The sequence below is a fragment of the Nanorana parkeri genome, unplaced genomic scaffold, assembly GCF_000935625.1.
Source record: "Nanorana parkeri isolate BGI_ZX_2015 unplaced genomic scaffold, ASM93562v1 scaffold816, whole genome shotgun sequence".
In the NCBI taxonomy this organism is placed as follows: domain Eukaryota; kingdom Metazoa; phylum Chordata; class Amphibia; order Anura; family Dicroglossidae; genus Nanorana; species Nanorana parkeri.
Genome location: NW_017307084.1, coordinates 532,351 through 551,887, shown reverse-complemented (window position 1 = coordinate 551,887; position 19,537 = coordinate 532,351). Strand labels below are relative to the sequence as shown.

Sequence of the window (19,537 nt, the reverse complement as noted above, 5' to 3'; positions counted from 1 at the left end):
TCCCTTATCTATTATTTTAAAGGGGTCTTCCAGATTCCTTTTGAACCTCCAACCCCCAACTTTTGATAATATACTGTATATATACACACACCGACACGGATCCCCAACACACTTTCAAGTCTCTCTGTAAAGTAATATAATTATAATCATTATTTACAAGGTAGCAAGATATATTTTGGACATAAGAGAATGCTTGTCCCATGATACAATGTGCGCGTTCCCTGCTTTAATTATACTTGTGCTGAAGACAGTATAGGCCATATGGGTGCACACAGGTTGGGAGAGTTCCAGGTGAATTTTTTATTTTTGTATATTAGCTGCTTTCCAGTAGCAAGAAAAGAAGGTAAAAGTGTGTAATAAGTTATAGGAAGTGATGGCAACATCTCCTTATTGTACACCAATATTATGTTTTTGTTAGTCTACTGAATTTAAAGACTGTTACAAGTTCTTATGTCTTTTTCTGACCATTTTCTGCTCGATAAGTGAACGTGGTCTTGTTTACAGCTTGTGCTGACCACTGTAAAAGCTGTCTACAGTTTTGCTTATTACATGAAGGGGGATAATAAAATGATTGCCTCAGTGTTTCAAATCAAGGTGAACAAGATGCCACAGTGATGCATAGTATAGGAAATTCAGTATGCAGAAGCTAGCAGTTTCTGGTGTGAAATAATTCCAATTTCAGCACTTCAAGCAGCCGGTAAGAGGCATGTCACAAAGATTAAATGCTTCCAGCAGCCCTATGCATGGAAAGACAGTGAATTTGTAGTTGTAGCACTTACGCAGTTCAAAGGCTTAACTTTCCACTTAACCTTTCAAGTGCCAGAGTGCAAATAAGAGACATACCTTTCAGGCTTATAGCTGTGCTTAAAATGTACCTCAAGATGTCTAAAATCTTTTGTACAGGTTTAATCAATTGCTGTCATTTTTTTATGATCTTATACATTATAATTTACATAATTTTATGACTTATAACATTCTGTATTTAGACCCCTATAATACATTCTGTATGTGCCTGTATATATAATAAGGGATGCACCAAGTGCCGGATTAGGAGCATCATGGGCCTGGCGCTGAGGATTTTGATGGGCCTTTTTATGAAAATGGTGGCGGACACCGGGGCCCTCTTCCTGTTCAGGCTGTGATTTGTACTCTCTCTATAGCTTGGAGTCGGTGGTGGAACGTCAGGGCCTGATTGCGGCTGTGACGTTGGTAGATCTGCCACTGACTCCAAACTGTAGAGGAACTACAAATCGAGGCAATACATTATACAGCAATGCAGAATACCACTAACTACAGAGGACTACAAATCCCAGTAATACATTTACGGAGCAGTGCAGAATACCACCAACAATAGAGGACTACAAATCCCAGCAACTCATTATAAAGCAATGCAGAATGCCACCAGCTATAGATGTCTGTGAAGGTACTCATTCATCCAGGTCCTGGTATATCTGTAAAAAATAAGCCAAGGCAACTGGACTTGTTGTATTTTTCTTGATGTTTCACTGGTCATCCAACCAGCTTTCTCAATTCAGAATGACTTGTACAAAAATTTTCTGGGAATAAATATGGTGAATGTTGCTCCAATCCACATAATCTGTTAGTCGCAAACCAGGTGTTGATTGCATTTGCATAACTGGAGTTAGGAGGTGTTAATAACCTGTGTTAAAACAGCATTGTATGTGGCAGACAATAGATGCCCCCCTCCACCCACCTACCTCTATTCAAGCTTAGCTTCTCCATTTTTACATACATGGCCTTTCACGCCTTTTTTGAATCAGTCCTCTTCCCTGTCTACAATGCATACTTGACTCTTCAAAGGAGTGAGCTTTTTACTTTAGATGTAGGTACACTGCCGAATAGGGATGGGCCGAGTATTCAATTCGAACATGAGTTCGAAGCGAACATCGGCAGTTCGAGTGCTCGCCGAACGTTATCGGACGTTCGTGGTTTGTTCGACTGTGGGCATTCCATAATACAAAATGCCCACTGAAGCTCTGATTTTGTTAAAGTCTTGCATCTGACCACAGGTCACACACAGGCCGCTGCAGCCACATGTACCGGCAGCTGTATGGGGGGGTCGAACATTCGACCCCCATACACTTGCTTTGAGTTCGAGTTCGTACCCGAACATTTTGGCGGTTCAAATGTTCGAATACAAACCTAACACGGGGGTGTTCGGCTCATCCCTACTGCCGAAGGGTTTGGCTCTATGCTGAGCCATACGCTGGTGTAGCTGCTGTTTTGTTTCACCGACATACAATTCCGAGCACTCCTCACTGGTACTGGATTGCATACACAATGTTGTTCATCTTGTGTTTTGGCGTTGGGTCTTTTGGGTGAACCAGTCGTTGCTTCAGTGCATTGCTGGGTTTAAAGCAGACAGGGTTGTGATGTTTTTTAAAAACCTTTGAGTTTCTCAGACATCCCAACTACATATGGGATGATCAAATTTTTCAGTTTGTCATGCTTTTCACCCTCACTGGTACTCTTGGAATTCTTTCCTCTTCTTTCTGTTTTGACACAAGCCCAGTCTGGATACCCACAAGTTTTAAGGGCCCCCCTGAGGTGTTTGAATTCCTTCATCTCATCTTGCCCTCTGTTCTGGTGGGAATCTTCTCTGCCCGGTGGTGTAGAGTCCTGATGACTCCCATTTTGTGGTCTAGAGGGTGGTGGGAGTCAAAGAGCATGTACTGGTCCGTGTGGGTTGGTTTTTGGTAGACCTCTATTTCCAGCCTCCTTCCCTCTTCTACTGTTACCAAACAGTCCAAGAAAGCCAGTTTGTTGTTTTGCATATCCTCCCGCGTAAACTTGATGTTATGATCCACTGAGTTGATTATGGTCAGTGAAAGCCTGTAACTCTTGTTTGTGAATCTTAACCCAAGTGTCATCCACATATCTGAAACAATGACTGGGTGTGATTCCCTTGAAAGTGGTCAGGGCCTTGCTTTCTACTTCCTCCATGTACAGGTTCGCCACAATAGGTGAAACCAGCGCTCCCATGGATCCCAGCTATAGAGGACTTAAAATCACAGCAATACATTGTAAGGCACAGCAGAATAATATCATCATAACACTATCAGCTTCAGTGGGGGCCTCTCAGGCGGTCAGTGGGGGCCTCGCACCAGGCCAGTGGTATGCAGAGTGAAACTGGTGGCTGCGACCACAGCAGATGCGGCTCTCTGCTCAGGGGGCCCCGAGAGCCCCAGCTGGTGGCCCTCTAATATGCCTGAATAGAGGGCCACTGCTGCCTGGTTGCGGCCGGCCTGAATTGCCATTGGGTCGGCCGGGCCTTTTTGCAGGGATGGGCCTGGAGCCTGAGCTCCACCCACCCCATAGTGCATCCTGGTGCTGCCCTTTTCCCCAAAAATGCTACACATACACACCTGGCCATCGAGATGATGCAAAAGAAAACATGATTCATCAGACCAGGCTATCTTTCTCCATTTCTACATGGTCCAGTTTTGAAGCTCACATGCCCATTTTAGGAGCTTTTGGCAGTGGACCCCGATCAGCATGGGCACTCTGACGCCTACACAGCCCCAGATGCGACAAACTTTTACGCTTTCTGTTCAGACGCCTTTCTATCAGAACCAGCATATTAACTTTTTCAGCAATTTGAGCCGAAGTAGCTCATCTGTTGGATTGGACACACGGGCCAGCATATGCTCCCCACGTGCAGCAGCTAGCCACGGCTGTCCATGATCCTGTCGCCAGTTCACCGGTTTTCATTCTTTGGACCACTTTTGGTAGGCCTGACCACTGCAGACTGGGAACATCACACAAGAGCCGCAGTTTTGGAGGTGCTCTGACCCAGTTGTCTAGCCATCACAATTCAGCCCTTGTCAGTCTCTCAAATCCTTACATTTGGCCATTTTGTCTGCTTCCAACACATCAAGTTCAGGGACAAAATGTTCACTTGAAACCTATACACTTAAAAAAATAAATAAGCTCACCCAAAATTATTTTCCTTTTACTCTACAAGCACATGTTGCCTTCTCCAGGCCTCTTTCATCACTAGCTTTTTCTCCAAGGTCTCTAAACAAAATGCATATGGTAATGTTGTGGTACAGGTTATCTTCAACAGCAGAATGTAATAATTATACTAATATTGCAATTATAGAGAATCCTTGTGTGTTAATTCTTCAGATTATATGGAGTGCTTTTAGTTTAGAAAATACTTCTCAGCTTCACCTTAATCATTTGTTGTCCTTAGAGGAGAATAATGTGGTAGAACATTTTTGTTACCGGAAATTACATTGATTTTACGTGAAGGATCATTCAGCAATCAATACCTTAGAACACATTTTTGATATGGCATGCGACTGCAAGTCTGTCTGCAAATTTTAAAAATAGTCAGATTTACAAACATTTCACATCTATGTAGTGTCTAATGTATATTGCCACCTTCTCAATGGTCATACAAGGGTAAATATTTGACTGGTTCTTGTATGTCGTGGTCAGTCTGATCTTTTTAAAGCTTGAACTCCAGGCAAACTACTAAATGCAAAGATAAAATATTTAAATGGGAGATGTTTTACCTACTAAAGAATTTGTTTTCTGTCCATCTGTATCTGAGATTTACACAGCTCTGCCACAGAGCACAGTGCCGTTAGGCAGGTGACTACATTTTTCACTGTGTCTGGACAGAGAAAAGAAAGAGAGCTTCTATCAACATGCTTCTCATTCAAACATATGCATTGCAACACAACTGATTGGTTTCTTGTGCTGCTTATCCCTCACCCTGCCTGAGCTGTGCTGCACAGCTGATTGCAATAGGCTTATACGAAGTCAGGCTCAGGTACCTAAATTGCTTGGAGAAAAAATACATATTTAATTATGTATTAACTACAGAGGTTAGTTGACTTCACTTTTATATGGGCTAGAGTTGAGCTTTAAAAAGGGAGGCAGCTGCTCAGGATGTAGAGTGTGGATAGGCAAGTAGTCCAATGAACAATAATGGCCTCCATTGACACCAATGTCCCTACCCTAACCTCAACAAACACCAGGGCCCCCTCTCTCCAGAGCATCAGTGTCCCCCTTCCTCCATAGAGTAATGGTCCCCACTTGCCCCTACAAGGTACCAATGCCTCACCCTACTGACCACCTGTGCCCCCTCTTTCTCCTGCTGACTGGTGTTCTTCCCCCTTCACAGATGCATACTTACCTGGATCCATTGACCGCAGCCTCCGATGTTTGTTTACATCCAGCAAAGCAAGATTCATTCTCCTGCCTGTGTCAACTCTTTACAGCCCCATAGACTTCTGTGGGGCCGTCCCCCTTCGTCTCCGGCTTCTAAACACATCCCCATAAATGTCTATGGGTCTCTAATGTGCAGGTGATTGAAACTTATGGCGCTGGATGTAAATAAACACCAGAGGTCGTGGTTGGCAGATCAAGGTAAGTATGCATCTGTGGAGGGTGAAGGTGAGGTAGGTTAGGTCAGGAGGTAAGGGGGGAAAAAAGGAATAAGTGCAGTTTGTCTTAGAGTGCACCTATCCTTTAATGATATTAGCAGTGCTTGGGGAAATATCTGGGAGGGGGCAATTCTTTATTCTGAAGAATGTTTATGCTTAATGCCCAAAATCCATATTATTTTAATCATCACCTGACATAGTGAACGTGCCATGCAGTAATTTAAAGAGAAAAAAAAAACAATGGTTTTCTTGTTTGATGACTCATGGACAGGAAAAGTAACACATGGAAGAATTGACTTGGATCAGGTTGGTATCCGCATACAAGAAACTTTACAAAAATCTTGTTTTTAGGCACGAACATTTATTTTCATTCCTATGTAATCACAGCAGGAAAAAGCTTTGCCTTGTTATAAGGACAGAAAAGCCTTGGCTGAAACCAGGAGGTCAGGTTGTCTTTGAACAAACTGTTTGAAATTAATTTTCATGGTTGAAGGAGAATCTTACAGTTTTCTGAGCTTGCTGAAAATCAAAACAATGTTTACTTTGCTTTCTAACCTAATATTCACTATGCACATCAGTATTAAGTGAGGATGCTGCAACAATTGCCTTTTAGTTCAGAGGGCACTATGGCTTTCTGCTAATGATTGGAAAGATCATGGAGTTATTGGAACCATGCTGTGAATGATGTATGCATCACCTATAGACAAATTAGAGGGAGGTTATGGATGCAGAACCAGCTAGACAACCATAAAACTGGCTGTGGGGCTGATCCTTTATCAGTTAAGGTTCAGTGAAATATGTGTTTTCAAAACAAACTTTATACTTCCAATACCAGCTCTTTTTGTTTTTACAATCTGTTCTCTTTTTGTGTATTAAAAAAACCCCTGAAAAATGACGTTTCAATTTAGGTGTTGAGTTATTTACATAGGCCTTGGTGAAGATAGTCTGCAATGTATTTTATTTTGTTTAGACCTGATAAAATACCTGGTGATCCTGCCAACCAGTTCCCCTTTGCCACTGTACCAAACTGATTATGGGCTGCTACTGGGAGATGCAGGACACTGTGCTATTTTGAATGATGGTAAAGCTGTCATACAGGCCATACACCTATAGATTTTTTATAGATTTTTCTATTAGCCTATGGTCAGATGGCCCTGCTGGCTCTCAAAATACCTGAACAATGCCTGTACCAATCAGATTTTTCAGGTATTTTGACAGCCAGCGGGGCCGACTAGTAAGATACTGAAGCTTGGCCCAGTGGGAGATTCCTCCATCCACACAACAGTTTTTAGCGTAGCTGGAGGAATCTGTTGCACTTTTTCCATCTGACCATAGGCTGATCTTTAAGTGTATGGCCAGCTTTAGCTGGGAGCCACTGTTAATCAAAACAGCTAGGACTGAGCCAGCGGCATTGTTGCAAAAATGAGTGCTTATGATACGTAACACAGGTATCAAAGCAAGCTGTATGCACACAAGACTAAGTTGAGTCCAACCATATACAAGACTCATAAGGGTCAGGTGACTACATTTTTGCTTGTACAACCTGCTATATTTTCCATGCCCACGCATTGACAGTTCAAATATAATTGGTGCTCTCTCACCTTTTGGCTGTGTGCCTATCTCTGTTTTATTAGTATTTATTTTATTATTGGTAGTTCCATAATGCTCAAGGGCGCTACTTTTGTTTACCCACAACACAAAGTACAGTCATGAGAAAATTAAGTGCTCTGTGGATGGTTTGGACCAATGGCAAAGCACCATTGGTCCAATTAAATAAAAAAAAAAAAAAAACATAGATGCCATCCATCTAGATGCCTCATCAGTAGCTCAGTGAACGGTAGCCTCACCTGCCAACTGACCTCACTGCACATCCCTGTAGCGCCAACAGTTTCCACAGCGCTTTACAATATAAGGAAGACATTACAGTTACAATACAAATCGAGACAAGGTGGTTAGGAGGGCCATGCCCGTGAGAGTTTACAGTCTGAGGTGATGATCCTTTTCACATAGAGGCACATCTGACTACTATTTGATTTTAGACACCATATACATGTGAAAAATGCCTACTTTAGTTTTCCATGGTTCCATTATGAGGACAACTGATTGCAGTTTAATTGACACAAATGAGTAAATGCTTGAAAACTCTGGCACAAAGACTGTAGACATTCCTATATTTTCCTTTTGACAATTTTTTCTAACTCTGGCGCAGAGAGGGATATGCTTTATTTCTTTTTGGTGTTATGCAGTATTTTTATGTGATCTAAAAGATTCTGTGGGGTGTGTAGTTTGTTTTTAATGTTTCCATCACTGCATAAGTGTTTCTCACAGTCCACATAACATCTTACACAAAACAACGTTTGTGGTTGTGGCTCTTTTGTGCTCTAAAAATAAAGTTCCCTGGAGCCAAGATGGGCCTTAGTTTATTCAGGATGTTTGTTTTGGCTGACAAACACTCTATTGTAGCATGTTTTGGCAGGCTGTTGGATGTGGTGCTTGTGCCTTTATACAGGCGTTCACTTGTGTATAGAAATCAATTGGATACCTTCAGCCGTTGACCCTAAACATACAGACCTTTCTTTCCCTCTTCTAGGCTTGTATGCTATAGCTACAGCTCAGTAGAGGATACATTGATTAGTCACTGTTTAGTATGTTCTATTGTTACATGACCGGCATTATTTAGTAAGTTAAAGTGCAATAAATCATACAATACAGTCAAAAATGATCCTTGTCTGATCTAAGTAATATGCCATTTCTTTCTATGGGTTACTGCACTTTGCACATCATTGCTTTTCATGACACACTCTCTTCCCGAATAAGCATAATTGTTTAAAAGGGACACAAGCAAATATCCACAAAACGAGAATTGCTTTGATTATCCTGATAACCTGTAACTCTAAGAAGTGTTAACTATGGCAATGCAGATGGCTGAGGAACTTTGTGTACCCCATAATTTGCTCTAATTTACTGATTCTTGTAACGTATAGGTATTGGTCAGTTTTGCCTGCAAAATGCAGCTCACCACTCATCTTAGTGTGCACTTATTTGGTTGACTGAAAATCAAGCATCCAGTCAAACACTGAGGTTTATTTTTCCTGACCGATGGAGTGTGCTCTTCCGTCGATCTGCTCATCGATCTAGTACCATGTGTGCAATCTCTGTTGCCACTTGTTCTATTAGTTTTGTTTTTGCATCCAAAAATTGGTTATCTGTCTATTTGGGTTTAATACTTCCACAAGCAATTTTTTTTATTTATTTCAATCTTTTTTTTTTTTTTAACTTCACAGAGCCACCACGTCCCATTGCCCCACCGCAGCTCCTTGGTGTTGGTCCAACGTACCTCCTTATTCAGCTGAATGCCAACTCGATTATTGGAGATGGGCCTATCATTCTGAAGGAGGTGGAATATAGGATGACCACTGGGACTTGGACTGAAACTCATGCAGTGAATGCCCCAACCTACAAGCTATGGCATTTGGACCCAGATACAGAGTATGAGATTCGAGTTCTACTTACAAGGCCAGGGGAAGGTGGTACAGGGCAACCAGGGCCTCCACTAATTACAAGGACCAAGTGTGCAGGTAAGACATTTTCTAAGTGAATGCCCAGTTAATTTAAATGGGGACTAAACATCATATACCAGCAGATCTTGGTGCGTGACTTAAATCAGAACTATACCCTCCTATAATTTACAGGCAAGGAAGGTGCCATCTTGGCCTCTATTTAAATTTCAGTTGTCGTGGTGCTGCACCTGTGCTCGGCTATGACACCAGCTCATTTGAGAGCTTGAAACTATGGTTGAAAGCTGAAATAAGCACACTGGCAATCCTGACCGTTATTACTAGAGGCATGCCTTGAAAGTAACTGTATTGGGAGGCTGTTATATTGGTGGGTCTAGTTCCGCTGTAAGACAAGCTTTCATAGTCTGAGGGGGTGGGAAAGGAACAGAAACCGTGTCTACCATTCAATGTTACACTAGTCCACTTCCTTATCCAGCCAAACATACAAACATTATCCTACCACCAGGGGTGGGGCTAGTGATTGGTCCAGAATTTCTAACCAGTCCAGTTGCTTCTTCTACTGATATAACTCCAATATTAAAATTAATTGTTCATGAGAAAAACAGACTGAGGTCTGCTATTGCTGACCAATTATTTTAAAAAGTGGTAGTTGGCTGGCTGTCATATTTGTCTTCTTACTTTAACACCAAAGTCTCACAGACCAACAAAAGTATGCAAGCTAGAGCATGTTTTCTCTGACTTTCCATATCTGCATACAGTACTTGCTTCAGGTCTATGACCCAAAGTACTAAAAGAAGATAGCTGGCAGATAGTTTACAAAATAGCCAGTCAGCTAAAATTTTTAGCAAAGGCATGCCCCATTTTTCTGTCATGAAAGGTTTACTGTATATGATAAATGTTACAAAAGCCAGATTGGGAGGGAAACTGTCTAGGACAACTTTTAAAGAGTTTTAGACTGCTTAGTAACACATTTAGCAAACAATATACCGTATATACTAAAGCTCTGCACCTGTCTGATTACAAACATTTACATTTAGCTGCTTTTGATTTGCTGTATTCTTGTGTAAATGTAAAAGCCATTGTCCATACTTGGTCTATTAGCTATTCTGAACACTTACTGTGGGCACTTTTAATTTGTTTATTTCAATGTTTTCTTTGAGCTTCTATTTATTCCTAATTGCAAATATTGTTCACACGATTATACTGCATTAGTAGTCCTCTGTCTGTCCTTGAAGTTAGCTTTGAGCGTGTTGTCTACAGTGACTTGCAGGGCAAAGGCACTCGGGTAGAGAAAATATTATAATTATGTTTTTGAAATAAGAACTGCTTACCAACAGCGGACTGTATGTCGTAGACCCCAAACAACAGTATTACAAAGCAGTGATTTTGCTTGATTCGCTTCCGTATGCCACACACATTGTTAGAGTAATGAGAGTGCAAGCACTGAATTATTATAAGATAACCCCACTGCAGAGGGTCAGCTAGACTAAAATCATCTTCCTACTCTGGAGGATGGTTTAAGTGGAATTGGCATTTGAATTTCTAAGTGGAGCATGGCTGTCTTTAACTAAGCAGCTATGCTAAACAGTACTTCAAATGCTTGTTTTGTCAGGTCACATCACAGAACTGACAATTAAATGTGGCACTATCAGCATTTAAATCACATAGACTATGGAAATTCTCTGAGATTAAAACAGCTCAGCCAAGTCAGATGGCGAGCTAAACAAAATAATGAACCATCCCCAACCTCCTCCTCTCTCTGCTGCCTTTTCTTTAACATAACAATTCCAAGTAATCTTTGTTATGAATCTCTGACTTTATATTCCGAGCCACCTTCCAGAGTGCTCAGTCTAATTGAGAAACAACTGTCAGGTCCCAGAGAATAATAATACACTAGACCCTGTATTCTTTAGTTTTAATTATTTTTATTTTAAACCACATTTTTTTTTTTTTCAGAATAACATAGAAGAAACAGCCCAATTTGTTCTCCACTGGTTTTCATTACATTTTATAAAGCTACCTAACAGCAGTTCATGCAAAGTAGACTTTTTTGCATCTGCCTTTGTGCTGCTTGGATTCCTGTCCATAGCATTTTGTAATAATCACTGAAGACATACAGTGGTGTACAGGGCTTTTGGGTGTGGTGCAGCATTGTCACATGGCTCTTAACAGCATAACCTTCTGCATGCTTCATGTTTGTGACCTGAAGTTGAAATTAGTACAGGGAAGCATAAACTAGTGAACACACTTAATCGCATTCTAAGTAACGCTTTCCATTATTGATTATTATAGTTTTCATCCAGGGTTGCACCCTGACATACAAGGCTCCTTCAAGCAGGCTTTGAGTTTGTTACTGTAGCTGATTTCCACAGGCAAAGTAACAGTATTTACACTGAAGAAGAATGAGGAGAGCAAGGCTTGAATTCAGTCAGTGGAAGGGGCTGGTAAAGGGCATGGGTAGTAGTGTGTGCGTTAATAGGAGCAGGTGTGCATTGGTTTCCCCACTGCAGTAGTCAAAAAACTAAGATCGCTTTCCTAGCTCTAGAATGTAGAATAATAGGATGATCCATCTTAGCCCTATGTCATATGGATACATTTTCATAGCTACATTGTGTAGCACCCCCCTACCTGTAGGTGGAGCATGTTGTCCTCCCAAGTGTCTTGGTGGGCTAACATCCCAATCCCAAGATTCTGGCCCTTGGTGTATGACTGGGCATAAAAATACTTTGGCCGTTAGTCATATTAGTTTTTTTGTTTTTTCTTTAACCTTTTATTGCCAAACTCAAAACTTAGAGAGGGTTTAGGGGTGCTGGATGCCAAAATAGATTCCAAAAAGATGACAGGTATTTGTAAGTAGCAGTAGGTACTTTAAGAACAGCCTCTAGGTCAGCAGGTCAGCAGCAGAGGGTGCGGGTGCAATAGCTAGTTTGCTATTGGCTATTGCAAAGTGAAATAGCCAATAGAAATCTAGCTATGCATTCCTATGGTGGTTTATTTATTTATTTTTATTCTGATGGCGTACGCCAGTGGTTCTCAACCTGTGGGTCGCTGTGTGATTTTATGCTGTGATAGGTGAGAGTCCTCCTCAGCCCTCTCCTAGTGCAGCAGTGTCAGTTCTCCCGCCACGCCGCCAGATGTTGCTGCAGAAGCCGCGTCTTCCCTAAATTTTACCATTGGGGGGTCACCACAACTTGGCAAATGTTTCCAAGGGGTCCCGGCTCTAGAAAGGTTGAGAACCACTGCTCTAGGTAATTGCTTCCACTGTAAGAGCAGTTAGTCTTAAGTTGCAGTGATTGTCTATAATCGATCTGGCTCTTAACCAGTTAAGGATATCTTGCTCTGTAAGCAGTGAATGCTTCTTACAGTGCCCAGACAGCAGCATCCATCCAGCTCCTCTGTGACCGTCTTCGGCAAAAATATCCTTTTCCAGCCAAACTTCGAGCAGATATCCACTCCAGCAAGAGCTTAAGTCCTTGGCCCCTGGTACGTGCTCTAGGCTGACGCAAAGTCCAAGGGACGAGTCATTCTAAATACACATCCTTCCTAGGTAGAGCACAGTAGAAAAAAAAGGAGAGACAATCCGCTGGAAAGGTGCCCTTAATATTTATCATCTCCCAAACCATTACAAGGACCTTAGGGGTTGAGTCAGATACATATTCATAACTCAATGTTTGTCCTTCCCGCCCTGCTTAATAGCACAGCAATCAACCCACTGAGATTCGGGAAGACCTGCAAAGCCAAGAAAAGAGAAGTACAGGTGAAACACGAATAATTAGAATATCGTGCAAAGTTCATTTATTTCACTAATGCAACTTAAAAGGTGAAACTAATATATGAGATAGACTCATTACATGCAAAGCAAGATAGTTCAAGCCGTGATTTGTCATCATTGTGATGATTATGGCTTACAGCTCATGAAAACCCCAAGAACCCCAAATCCACAACCTCAAAAAAGTAGATTATTACATGCAATCAATAAAACAAGGATTGTACATAGAACAATATCGGACCTCTGAAAAGTACAAGCATGCATATGTACTCAGTACTTGGTTTGGGCCCCTTTTGCAGCACTTACTGCCATTACTTTTGCACGATATTCTAATTATTCGAGTTTCACCTGTAGTTGCTCAAGCTGGTTACAGCCTAGCAGCAAATATTCATGTAATTATGGACACAACAGCATTGGGCAGGGTCCTTAAACTACTATGGTCTTTTCTATTGCAGTATATATTTCACTAGAATGATTTCCCCTCAATAATTTGCCTTTCTGAAGTTAGAATATTAAATCTAGGGTTGCACAGATACCAAGTACAGTACTCGGTACAAGTACGAGTACATGTACCGATACTTTTGAGCTCCAAGACTACACTACAGAAAAATTCAAAAATTAGGAGGCAGCTGCCATTTGTAAGGAGCACACGGAGCGCCTGGGATTTGTACATCTCTGTTTTAATGTACGATTTTTTTTTAATAAATATAAATAAAGGGATGCACAGATACCAGTTTTGCGAGTACGAGTACTTACAAGTACGAGTACTGATACATTTATGTTTATAGTCATGTGACAGTTTTTCTAAAACAATACAGACTAATGATTTCAGGACATTGGTGGAGTGCCAGAGCCAGGTCCCAGCTGCAACCGCTGCAACCCTGGTTGTTCCGATGAAAATGCCAAGTATCTGCACTGGTACTCGAAAAGTATCTGTGCATCCCTAATTAAATCCTGTTTCCTGATGTGAGAAACTTGACTATTTAGCACACAGTACTATTTTTGTGTTGTTGCCAGTGTGACATTGTCCTATTATACTGTGGATTTCTAGTGCCTGCTGGGCTTCCTCTGTATTCTTGTTTTATCACAAAAGCTGGGGGTCAACAGTTCACTGCGTCCAGAACTTTAATATATCCTTCGCCAAAGTTGCTTTCTTCCATCAAAATTCAAAGCACTTTATGTTTTAAAATATAAATGATACTTCAAGCAGTAGCCAGTTTTTTCTTTTTACTTGGATCTTTATGCAAGTGGACTTAGTGCAAGTTCACATTAAACAGTACAACACATGTAATGTTTAGGTAAAAAGCCCTTTTGTTGGACGTAAATATAAAACTGCTGCCTAGGAGCTTCCAGGATAAGCAGACTTGATCACTTGCCCTCTTCTATTTATCATTAGAGACTTTCAGCACAAAAGTCTGCAGAGTCGTCTACATATGTAATGAGGCAATATGGCTTCCCCATGTAAATAATTACAAAACTATTTGTAAAAACAAGATTTTTAATAGCTTTACACATATTAATAAGAATATGTGCATTTGGCGTGCGGTGATCCGGAGTGGACATGTTTTAGAGCAGCTCTGTGTCCCTTCGGCATAGCAGGGGAACCCGCGCCGCTCACCCCGGCCACATCGCGGTAATAACTGCAGCATCAGACGGGGCAAGGAACGGGCGTCACGGCCATGTCCTCCACCGGCCTGAAATCCCAGTCAAGAGGGAGATTGGCAGGTGAGAGACAGACCCGCACCCCTGCCAAGATGGCGCTGCAGCCTGTACAAGCCCGGCAGCCAAAGCAAGCCTCCCCCTCTCACTCTAACAGAGATGACACAGACAGCAGGGCCAGCTCTCCTTCCCCCACCAGGACTGACACATCTCAGAAAGACCTGTTAAAAATAATTGACTGCATGCTCCAGAAAGCTCTGCAGCAAACGTCCAAGCAGATCAGACAAGCTTACTAAAGAAATCTGTGATCTGGGTCACAGAACCGCGGACCTGGAATCCAGAATGGATGTCGCAGTGGTAACTCTGGAGGCTCATGACGGAGCTGGATGCTATGAGAGACGACAATGCCATTCTCCTATCCAAGATGGAGGATCTAGAGAATAGGTCACGCCGCTCCAACATCAGTATAAGGGGGATACCAGAATCCATACTAGACCTCCCCACATTCACCACGGCACTGCTCCAAGAATTGGCTCCGTCCATACCACACGAAAGACTGGAGTTTCAAAGGATCCATAGAACCCTAACACATCGTAAACCAGAGGGGCCACCACGTGACATCATCGCAAAATTCCTATATTTTCACTCCAAGGAAACCATACTTCAGGAAGCCCGCACCAAACAACCCCTCGTGTGTCAAGGGCATGAATATCAAATGTTTGCAGATCTTGCCCCGTCCACCATAGCAAAACTGAGGGAAATGAAACTGGCACTACGAATCCTTCAACAGCATAAGATCCTGTACAGATGTGAATTCCCTTTTTAAGCTGTCGTTCTCCTACCAAGGCAGACAACATCAAGCTTCTTAGCTTTCTGAGCTCGAGGCCATACTTGAGGAACTGCATCTTACCCCTGATTCACCAGGTCCTCACTCTGCACCCTCCACTTTGGATCGAATCGCACAGATGAAAAAGTAATCCTTCTCCCAACAGAGATCTTCTGGGATGTCGTCACCACCCCGTCCGACAACTAGATCAGTCACCAGACACTCAGACTCTGAATCGGTCGGCTGAGGGTAACTATGGGTCCACAGAAGTTGCCCCTATCTAATCCCCAAAAGGGAACTCTCCTTCTAGGTGGCGACTCTAACCTGACAATATACCCGAGTATAGACCGATCCAACACAGTGGTATTGCCTTCAGACACATCTAGACCCTTCGTCGTTTGCTGTCCCAACACGCGCTAGTGGACTCTAGAGAATACACATTCTACTCGAACCCGCATGACTCATCCTATCGGATAGATCATTTCTTCACCTCACATGCCACGTTGCCGTCAGTTACTGAAGCCATCATCCAACCTTTTTCATGGACAGACCATCAGGGAGTTATAATCTACATGTCCTCTTTTTGGTCTGATTCAGTCGACCGCACATGGTCCTGAACGACTCTTTGCTAACTGACGATAATGTGCGCTCCACTATACAGCTCTCACAGAATACATATACGTTAATTACACTCCAGATATCTCCCCTATGACCCTATGGGAAGCGCACAAGACAGTCCTCAGCAGTGAATGCATCCGGGTTGCATCCGCTCTTAAAAAGAAACGGCAAACATGTCTAAAAAACTAGAAGAAATTTACTTGTCTTGTACTCTAACATACAATGCCCACCCTTCTTCACATAACAGAACATTACTAGATACAGCTAGGCGAGACCTAAATCTACTCTTAGCCAATATTGCGGATAAGAGCCTACGTAGGACCCAGAATACATTCTATATCCAAGGCAATAAGCAAGATTCCTTGCTAGCCCGTAGACTCAGGAAAATAACCTCCACCAAAAACCATTGCGCCTGCAATTGTCGGATGGAACCTTATCAAGCAATCCTCGCAAGATAGTCCAGGAATTTGCGCAACACCTATCTGAGCTATATCAAGCCCAGGAACCTCTGAATACAGACTTAATGTCAAAAACATTAGCTGACTTGGCCCTTCCAACCCTCTCAGAACCCCAACGACATTCACTAGACAGGCCAATATCAAATGATGAAGTGCAAGTCGCCATAAAGTCTCAAGCCCTGGCCCAGATGGTTTCACGGCAGCCTATTATAAAAAGTTTAGTGAGCAATTGACCCCAATGCTTACTGACGCACTTAATACCCTGCGGACGGGTGCTAGTTTCCGGCAAGAATCCCTAACTGCTACAGTATGTATGATTCCGAAACCAAATTCAGACAACACTACTTGGTTGAACTACAGACCAATTTCGCTACTGAATATTGATATAAAAATATTAGCTAAAATTCTGGCAACCAGACTAAATGTACTAATTGGGGACCTTATTCATAAGGACCAAGTAGGCTTTGTGCCGTGCCGCGAAACTGGAGACAATGTTCGCCCCTTATCCCCTCTTCTATTTGCTCTGGCCATCAAACCCTTGGCAGCACTAATAAGATCGCACCCCGACATCACAGGTATATCAGTAGCTGGGCAACAACATAAACTCTGTCTCTTTGCAGATGACATCTTGCTTTACATCTCTAATCCACATTCATCTCTCCCCAACCTAATGCGGCCCTTGGACACATTTAAAGAACTTTCGGGTTTAACAATCAACCCAGCGAAATCAAAAATACTGAATATATCCCTACCTCCACAGCTAATACCACCGCTTGAAAAGAAGTTCCCCTTTCAGTGGGAGCCTACTGCAATCTCCTACCTAGGAATTCACCTTACCCCTTCCCTCCCCTCCCTATAAGCGGCTAATTATCCACCATTAATTACCAAACTCACTAATCTACTGAAAATTTGGACCACATACCCCCTCTCCTGGTTGGGGAGAATCGCCGCAATCAAAATGCCCCTATTGCCTAAGCTACTGTACCCCTTCAGAGTCTTACCAATTTTTGTTCAGTCCCATGTCTTGAGGGTGCTTCAACATAGGATCTTCAAATTTATATGGGCCAATAAGAAACCTCGCCTCCCCAAATCAGTGATGTACCACAGCAGGCCAGATGGAGGATTGGGGGTCCCAAACCTTCAAAAATATTTCCAAGCTGCGCAAATCGCTACTATAGCCAAATATCATAAGAGTGAACCGCCAGTATGGGTCTCTCTAGAAGCGATGGATTGTGACCCCATTGCCATAGACAATCTCCTATGTATAAGGCCAAGTGCCAGAGCCTCCCTCACTAATCCTATCACCCGGCACTCCCTCAAGATATGGGACTCAAATATTCCAGCAGACTCATCTCCCCACATCTCCCATTGATGTCTATACTCCGGAACCCTATGTTCCCCCCGAGCCTCGAATCTCCATCATTTAGAAACTGGGCCATCAAAAAAGTAACGGCCCTACACGACCTTATAGGCATAAACCAGGTCACTCTGTATTCAGATTTACAATCTAAATATAACTTCCCCTCTAATTAAATGTTTAGATATCTCCAAATTAAACACTTCATCCAATCACAAATAAAATTCCCAACAACTGGCCCTCATATGACATCGTTTGAGAGAGTGTGCAGTCAGGACCCCCATGCCCCAGGACTGATTTCACAACTATACTCTTCCCTACTAACTGGCATAGGCCCGCCACACCACATGTATATGGACCGCTGGCAGGCAGATCTCAACGCCACAATTGACGAAGATACCTGGTCCCAAATCTGGGAAAGCACCAAATCATGCTCTACAAACGCGTTGACCCTTGAGGCCACTTATAAGGTGCTTTTCCGTTGGTACATAGTACCCACACAGGTGATGCACTTTGTACCGTCCTGTGATGGCCTATGTACTAGGGAATGCGGAGAAAGAGGTACATATTTCTACATGTGGTGGTCGTGCCCGGTTGTGGTCATATTGTGGCGTAAGGTCTTTCAAATTATTTCTGTCCTAATGAACACATATATTTCACCAACCCCACAGGCAGCTCTCCTTAATGTTAAACCATCGGCTATCCCTAACCAACAATTCAAACTAATGTTACAGGTACTGCCCGCGGCCAAACGCCCCATAGCCAGGGCTTGGCTGTCAAACTCCTTAAGCATATCGGAAGTTAAAAACAAAGTCCCCTGGACGTTCTATAACGAAAAACTTTCTGCACGCCAACAAGACTGTATGCCTACATTTGAGACCCATGGGTTACTAATTTCCTTCCTCCGTCATTCGATCGACAGCTCACGACCCTTTAAAACTACATTTCTCAAAAAACACCTTCATCCATCCTCGACCCACATATGAAAGGCTGTTGGTAGCGCTCCTCTCTCCCCCCTCCCATGCTTTCCTTTTTCCCGCTGTCTCTCCCTCTTCTCTCACTTTTCCTAAACCCACCTAAAGATCATAGAGATCTCTTGATTTACTTAGGTTCTTCTGATGGCCACCTAAAGATGCCATATGTGAATTTTTGCACACTTAACCACTAGTTCCTTCGGTGGCCGTCTCAAAACTGTCAGTTCAGTTTTATGTAACAAATTCGCTGTATACGCATAAGACATTAATGTATGTATGAACATTCATGTTTTGATGTTGCGTTCCTTTTTGGAAAATTTGTGATGGGAGGGGTGGCAGGCAACTGGTTTTACTGTTTCGTTGTCAGTCAGCATCACAAATTAACAGTGATTACCCTCCTCTAGGCCAAACTCTCATTACTTTACTAGTGGTAGTCAAGAGCTGTTACCTTTTGAAACATGAAATGTTTAATTTGTTTTATTGATGTATTTAGTGCCCAAACTAGCTAGTAACGACAAACTGATAACACAAGTGTTAGTTGCATTGACCAATTTCATTGTATATTTCAATTTGGTCTTTGTTAAAGAATCTAATGAATACTTTGGGACTGAATTCATTGTAGAAGTTGGAAGTGCGACAGGACCTCATAACTGCCAGTACTGCAAATAATAGTGAAGCATCTTTGATTGCTTTGAGTTATTCTGTATAGACCAGGGTGCCTAGTTCTAGTTTTAACATGGTTCTATACAAGTAATTTCTCTGGAAGTTGGGTCCAGGCTAAAGTTGTTTCCACTTTGTTGACCCCTACCCATTGGTTGTAATAAATACAGATGAGTGATCCAATGTCAGAGGCGTGTGATTTTTGCAGATTGTCCTATACACAGGTAAGCTAGCTAAGAGGGCTCCTTCCCAAGCTTATGTTTGGAGGGAACCAGTCACAA

General features: G+C 42.4%; 1 protein-coding gene across 2 annotated transcripts in view; it reads left to right on the top strand.

Moving 5' to 3' along the window:
* Positions 1 to 19,537, top strand: part of PTPRK (protein tyrosine phosphatase, receptor type K) — a 389,585-nt gene that overhangs the window by 196,549 nt on the left and 173,499 nt on the right. For both annotated transcript variants that reach the window (XM_018565135.1, XM_018565134.1), the window contains exon 7: positions 8,702 to 8,995. In XM_018565135.1, the coding sequence (XP_018420637.1) occupies positions 8,702 to 8,995 (294 nt within the window). The remainder of the gene's footprint in view (positions 1 to 8,701; positions 8,996 to 19,537) is intronic.